Source organism: Morone saxatilis, unplaced genomic scaffold, assembly GCF_004916995.1.
Source record: "Morone saxatilis isolate NCDOM2014 unplaced genomic scaffold, NCSU_SB_2.0 Contig11, whole genome shotgun sequence".
In the NCBI taxonomy this organism is placed as follows: domain Eukaryota; kingdom Metazoa; phylum Chordata; class Actinopteri; family Moronidae; genus Morone; species Morone saxatilis.
The window spans coordinates 21,160,767-21,168,543 of NW_023339663.1; the positions used below are offsets into that span (position 1 = coordinate 21,160,767).

A 7,777-nucleotide genomic window follows, 5' to 3' on the forward strand; every position below is an offset into this window, starting at 1 on the left:
TTATCAGACTGTCTGACCGACACGCCCTCGCTCCGCGCCGTCGGCTTATCCGTTCACACTGTAGGCGGTTAAAAAATAATGCGTCCCTGGGTGCCCGGTTAGCTCAGTGGGTAGAGCTGGCGACCCATGTACCGAGGCCTCCTCCTCCCAATCTACCAACATAGGGAAAAGTGATGTTGGTAAAGGCCAACACTCATATTGATCTCAGTTTCTTTTTAACTCTCCATATCATGCTACTTTAACTTTTGGGGGACTTGTATGCCTTTATTAGAAAGCATAAATAGAAAGATGATAAGCGGGAGAGAGATGCAACAAAGGTTTTTAGCCTGACTCAACCATAAGCCACAAGGGGCACCCCAAAAAAACTGATGACTCAAGTTACAAAATTATACAAGAACCAAATTTGTTTTTAATTATTATTCCTTTCAGACCTTCAATTACTAGGAAACTTAAAGGGAAGCTGGTGACAGAAACTAGTATCAATGAAAAAGCTCTCAGAAAAGTCAAATCAATCATTATATACAGTACATAACTGATTCCTACCAGGCACATGCAGCTCAGCAGCAGCAATTACAAATTCTCTGGTCTTGGGCTTGTTGGCCCGGCAGACATAGACGCCGGCATGGTGACGCCTCGTGTCCCTAATCACCAGGTTTGTTGCAAGGACGACAACATCGGTGGAAATGGGTTTTCCATCTGATCAAAGAAGAAAGAAACAAAGAACAACAGGACAGTCCCAGATCATACAAATGGAAAAAATAGATTTGCATTGAAAAAAGGGGAGATAAATTCTCAGGCAACTGCCTGAGAAACAGCACAGGATACAGAGGATGCACTTTGAGCAGCAGGGGAGCTGACCTGTAATCCCACAAGCTGACCAACAGGTGGCTCTGTGACTTTTCAGTTTGGGTTCACTCAGGGGCCTGCATTAGCACACCCCTGAGCTGTGTGTAAAATCATTCTGTATTCACTGCTGCAGAGGTGTGAATTATTCAATGTGACAAGTCATATTATGTAAACCCTGAGTTAGTGCACAATAGAACAACAGAAGACTAGACGAGACAGCTTTTATCAGTGAAACAACAACTTTACAGCTACAGGTACGCAAATCTGATCCTGACATAATGATGCTTGCTCTTTGTTTGTGAGAGACGGATAATTAGAGACCGAGACGCGGGTAATGAAAGTGCAACAGATGCAGTAAAAAAGAAAAACATATAGGATGAGAACCACAGACAGAAACAAGCGAGCGTGAGCATTTCCGAGTGTTACCTTGTCTACTCCAGGACACCAGTGGCTTCGGCTGGCCTTGTGCCATACACTCCATCACAGCGAAACGGCCGAGCACGACTGTTGCATTCTGAGGCGGTGCAACAATCGCAACCATGTTCAGGGTTTCTGTAGAGCCTGTAACAACAAATGAATAGTGTAACTTGAACCAATAAATAATAGATAAGTTTGTGTTTGTAACTGTGGAATTTCCAGTTTGAAGCCACTGACTGCATGAGTCCATCAGTTTGTTCAGCAATTCATATTCATTTTGCACCAATGAAATGAAACAAAATAGCAATTCACTTTGATTATCGAAATACAGCGCTTCTCCCACCAATTACTGTTTCTACTCCTTACTTAATAGCTCAATCTCAACACTACAGTAAGAGTGGGCTAAAAAGCTTGTAACTACAGAATGTTTATGTGAACACAGATTTAATATTTGTTGGATCCCAAAAAGGGTTTAATGTGAGAGGATTGGCTGGGAAACAGGATGGAAGCCCTTATAGCACATATTATTATTCACAGACAAACTCCAAGACATAATGTACAAAACCAGGAAGGGGGCATAAACCAAAGGGTTGACTGAGGGGAGGTGGTGAGACAGTTTAAGCAGGTGATGTTGGAAGTGACACAAGAACAAGAGGTTTTTGTTGGAGAAAAGGTAAACCATTAAGTCAGTTGAAAGAATGGCCTCAATTATTGAACTAAGGCACACCTCTCCTCTTTAGTGACTGAAGATGTGACTCAAAGCATATTGCTTATAGGTTGAAGGGACCAGACGCTAATTTCTTGAGTGTCCTCAAGGTACTGCCAAGGTGTGAGAGGGCTTTACTTCCCTGGAAATCTGCTCAGCCCAAGCAGTCTCAGAAGCACATAATGTTAATGATCTCAAGGAAAAAGACTTCTTTCTGTAAACACATTATAAATTAATAACTGAAATTACATACAGCAATCCTTGGTTACACATAAAGCTTTAAGTGGGTCAATCTGCCTTTCATATTTTGTACATCCTCTTAAGTTAAGTATGTGGACTTGATCACCTCAACATCAAGCAGTCGAAGCTTGGTCATGGGCATTCACGTATTCTATTCATAGAACTCTGAAGTGCAAGCGAGTAAGTGATGGCATAAGATCTGACATCTGCTTCATGGAATGGCTTGCAATAGAGGAGCAATAAGTAGATTCCACAATAGCAGCAAAACCACCCACAAAAAATAGCCCGCAATATATTTCTGCAACTAATTTCCAAAATGTTTCTTGACTATCTGAAGAGTAGAGCACCTGTTGTTCAAAAAGATAGGTATATAAGAGTATTTTATATTGTTTGTATTTAAATGACAATAGAAGCAATCAAATTTAAACTTAGTGGTAATGATTGAAATTGGAACTGAAAAACAGAGGACAGAAGATGGTGTAAAAATAAATCCAAATGCTGTCTCTAACTCACTTGCTTTGGCTTCATCTGTCTTGCTCTCTCTCTCTCCCTTTTTTCTTTTTGTCTTTCTTTTGAAGGACACAAAGGCTGAGACTAAAAAAAAGGACACAATGGTTTCCACAGAGCAGCCAATTACAGCTGACTGATCTATAGCTAGCACGCCAGACAGGCAGACAATACGACATAGCTTTAATGTGGGCTGCCTAATGGTGAAATCACACCTCACAATACCATCCACTGAGTCACTGCACCATGTTATCCACTAGTCTAAGCCCTTGTAGGTTGCTGTCACCCTGTGATTTTGATCAAAGAGAGAAGGATGTGCTGTATGCTGTTGTCAAAATAGTCAAATAGAATACATACAGTGTACTAAAAGATATGTTTGTATTCTGTACACAGCATTACTTATTTAATTTAATTTAAGAAACATAATTACACCAATAACAATTATCCATTTGTTGCTATGTTACTCTGCATTGGTGTTTATGACACGTAGAAGATTTGATTTATTTTTGTATGTGGTGTCAAGGTTTTTATTGGAGTAAATGGAGGTAAACATGCTGTGGTTTGTACAACATTATCAGCGATGCAGTTTACGGTGAGATAAACGTTATAGACCCTTTTCTGCCATTTTGACACGATAGTAGGGTAAACACAGGTATTACCCATGATACTAATTAATGTTCTGTTCCATTCGGGTCAAACAGAGTCAGGGTGCTGCTATTGTGCATGCTGGCTAACTAGAAAGGCTCTGCTACACTAAATGGAACTAAATAACTTTAGTAGTAATTAGTGTCATTGGTACCACCTGTGATTGCCCTACTATTTCATGTCAAAATGGCTGCTGTGCAATAAAGTGATTCCTTCATAAATATATAAATAGCATTTCTTGGAAAACAAGGAGAATGAGTCCTGTGGATGAAAGAGATGAACAAACAAACTGTGCCGGGCGCTTATAGGAAGCTGAATTAAAAGAGAAAGCCTAATTCCAGTAACCATACAGAAGGTGACTACTTTCACTGAGAAACACAGAGAGAATAAAAGTGTCTTATTACCTGTAGGCTATGTTTTGCAGCGAATGAAATCTGAAGGACAGGCAAGGTATATATGTAGCCCTTGCTTTTCATAAACAACACCGGCTTAAGGTGCTTTACACAAAAGCAATTTTGATGAGAAATGGAGAGTGAAATGTGTAGACATAGCACTTGAGAATAGTTTTCAACCGTAGTCAGAGTTGAGAAAAATCTCAGGACTTCAGAAAATGTGTTGTAAAAAGTAAACACTCTTTATACCAGATTGCAAAATATTATAAAAAGGAGTTAGTCAATAACTTTCAGATCTTTTTAAAAAAAAAAACTCCACCAGGGCCAAAGCAGCCTATTTTAAACCGAAAGCCCCTACCACTAGGCTTAATAATTATATAAGAAAATACAATTACCAGAAGCATTTACAGCTTCTTAAATCCACATATATTCAAAACAAGGATTATCTATATTTTCATAAACATTTTCCTTGTATTCCTTTAGTTACATGCAGCAAAACTTTTTAATCACAATCAAGAAGCATAATTAAGCAGATCATTAAATTGTGCGAGACCATATTGTTTACCAGAGGAAAATGTTATGCCCCTGTTTGCCAACCAAACCCATTGATGGGAGATGGTGGGGCAAATATGGAACGCACAACAACAAACGATATGCAGACATAACATTTGTGTGAATGTATGCGCAAATGAAAATAGAACTAGTGTGCACCCTTGGTCGTAAAACGGTAAAGCAAAGAAGGATAACAGCGAGATTTATTAACTGCAACAAAAATGAAGGTGTAGCGTGTGTGTGTGTGTGTGTGTGTGTGTTTGTGCTGCCCGCAGTCAGTTACAGAGCCCCTCCATCACAACACTGCTTCACTTTGTTTTGCTTTAATTAAAGAAAACAATTAGCAGGGTGGCCCCTGGGTGACCTCAAACAAGCAATTTTGATCACATTACACCCATTCTAATTCCCTCCTCTTTGTAGTGATATGGGTCTAAATACCATGCATTCCCCATTTGCTCACAGCATCTATGTGCAGTCACGACTGAAGTTACTTCAATCAAAGAAAAATCAAAACTGTATTATCACTGAGAACAGATCCACAGTATTCTACTGTAATGAATACCACAGTGCATCTTCAAAGTCCCCCTGAACTCAAAAGATGTTTTGCCTACTTTGTTACTTCACTTGGATGCTTGACCTTCACTGTGCATGAATGTCTGTGCAGAGTTTGACACTAGAAATCTGTTTTCACATTCATCTGGTAAAGAGGGAAAGTTTGTCTGTGCTCGTCCATTATGCAGCTTACAGTGCGATGTGGAACTTTAACCTTCAGTGAAAATACGCTGGAAAAGAAGTTTTCAGTGAAGTAGAATACAACTTGTGTCCAGTAACTTTTGAAATGGTTTTTGTAATGTTCTGGACTTTTAAATAAGAAGTGAGTAGACGTAATTATTAAGACATTTTAAAGACATATTAACAAGGTAATTTCATTTTTTTTTTGTGGAAAAAACATAAACAAACAAATTCTTATTCAAAGAACAGTACTTTATATTTCTTAAAAACATGTCTTCAAGGGATCTTTAGGGTGTCAAGAGCAGATCTAAAGGGTGGGTATGGGGTGGCAGCTGCTACCTACAAAAAAATGCCTGGCGTCAAATACTGTCAAATTGAACACATTAATTTAAATTATTTTGAAAATTGACCCGTTAAAAAAAGAAATGAATTTAATATTAAACTACGTGATTGGCTTAAGATCTATAAAAAACACAAACACCTCTAGGTATTTCTATTCAATACTTTACTAAGGTGCCACAATAATGTAATGTAAAGTTACAATATCTTAATTTAGGGGCTTTTCCAAGCAAATATTGATAAAAGTACATGTCTTGTATGCGATTAAATCAGGATCTTTTTCTGCCACCCCTTTAAGTCTCCATGCCACCCTCTTGTCGCCCCATGAATATTTCTCTAGTTCTGCATGTGATTATACAAGTTATTATCATAGTCTGAATAATGTCAATAATTCCACATCAGTTCAGTATTCAAAATATTTGCCAGAAACATTGTTTAGATTTGGATTACATTAGTTAAGCACACAATACAAACACAGGTTTACATGAAAGAGTGCCATTTTGTTAGCACTGGAGAGACGTAACACATTTCAAGCGTTGAGTCCTAAAACTTACATTCGACTTTTGAGATTGGCCTGATAGCTTCCAGCAGGGCCTGGCTGACTATTCAAACACTATAAAGCAATGCAACAGACCTCACCTGTGGTGACAGTGAGCATGGCTTCATGACTGATGTCCTTCCTGGCAGAGTTGGACACAACACAGCGGTAGGCACCCTCATCCTCCTTGGTCACCTCCAGAATCTGGAGCACCCCGTTAGGAAGGGAAATGAACCTGTTGCACGCAGGGCAACACAGAGGAGAGGTGGCAGAGGGAGAACGAGTAAGAAGGCGAATGAGAGAGAGAGAGAAAAACAAGTGAATAAATGGCTTAGTGCCCTGTAGCATGAAACATCCAGCTGATAAACTCTGCAGGGATCCTGATAAGTCCTCACATAGCTTCTATCCTTTTTTATTCAGAAGAATACTATTGTGTACCAGCACCACAGGTACTGGTACACAACTCTACTTCTGCCTCCTCTATGGAGGACCAGACATATTACATATTACTTCTGGCCTGCAAGACAGGCCTCCTGGGTCCTGGCAATGTAATGTCATCTCACAACCTCTGACCACCTTTATCATAGCCTATTAATCCCAACAAAATGTGACCAGTGGTATCCTGTTCAGAAGGGAGGGAGTGGAGAAGAGTTGAGAGAATAGGGAGAATAACAAGGCAGTGGATGGGAAAAACAATGAATAAAAACATAAATATAATGAGAGGAAGACAGGGAGCTATGAATGAAGAGAAAAATGAGGATAGAAGTGTAACATAAATAGAGATGTAAAGGGGATAATAGCAAAGAGAAAAAACAAAATATGGCAAAGAGGAAAAAGCACATTAGAGGCAGAGAGAACACAGAGAGAAAAGGCCAGTGATGTATCAACCATCCTTTAGCTCATCTTTGTAAGAGGCCATTAACAGCACCTGAGGTGGGAGAACCACATCCCTCCAATAAGACCTTATAAGCAGCGAGCTGTTTGCGGGTCATGCAGGGCTACAGCAGCCATTAGCACTTAGTCCTGTGCAAAAAGACTGGAAACTAATTCCAAGGCGCCAGGGCCAGAAGAGCCACAGAGAAATGTCAATATCGTTAAGTGGACCAGTAAATGAGACTATTTGTGAGACACAACTGACAGAGATAGACATGTCAGGGATGTGGCAACAGGTATACATTTATGAAATGTATATCAAATCATATAATTATATAATGTGATGATGTAATTCATAGTATTGCGTATTAATTAAGGAACAAGTCAAGAGAAAATTACCAGGGAAAAAGCACAATAACAAAAAGAATGTGCCCTCAAAATAATTAACTAATTGGACTGAAATTGCAGAAACTCTAAACAAACCGGAGTAATCACATCATTCATGCATTGAAATATTTTAAGAAAAAGAAGACAGAACGACAACATGTAGATAGAAGGGATCACCGTGTCTCCTCAGGGACAGCCACTTTGTCCTTTTCCCAGGTAATAACAGGTGTGGGTACTCCCTCAATCTGGCATTCAAACCGGGCAGCTCCCCCAGCGGGCACAGTTTGGGGTGATGGCTCTTGATGGAACTTAGACAGACCTGGGTGGAATAGAGGTGAAAGAGGTCAGAGGGGTATTTATCAAAGCAGACATTGGTGATTTCTCAGTGGACAGATACAGACAATGGCCCATATCTAAACTGATGCCTAAATGACCTTTTTTTTAATGATCTGAGATATGTGTTATGTCTGGAACGATGAAGGACACAGTTTGTTTGATGTAGGTCACACATGATGTGTTCAATATTCTCTAAGCCCCAATCCACAACTGCTTTACAGCTCCATCCACATTGTTGGCCCCCTCTGTGGATAAAAATGGCTCATT

The 7,777-nt window shown here is 39.6% G+C and overlaps 1 protein-coding gene across 1 annotated transcript in view; it reads right to left on the minus strand.

Moving 5' to 3' along the window:
• igdcc4 (immunoglobulin superfamily, DCC subclass, member 4) overlaps positions 1-7,777 on the minus strand; it is a gene marked incomplete in the record, with an annotated part of 47,773 nt that overhangs the window by 15,286 nt on the left and 24,710 nt on the right. Inside the window, 4 exon segments of the mRNA XM_035682544.1 lie at positions 544-696; positions 1,273-1,407; positions 6,016-6,149; positions 7,352-7,493. Coding sequence (XP_035538437.1) covers positions 544-696; positions 1,273-1,407; positions 6,016-6,149; positions 7,352-7,493 — 564 coding nt within the window.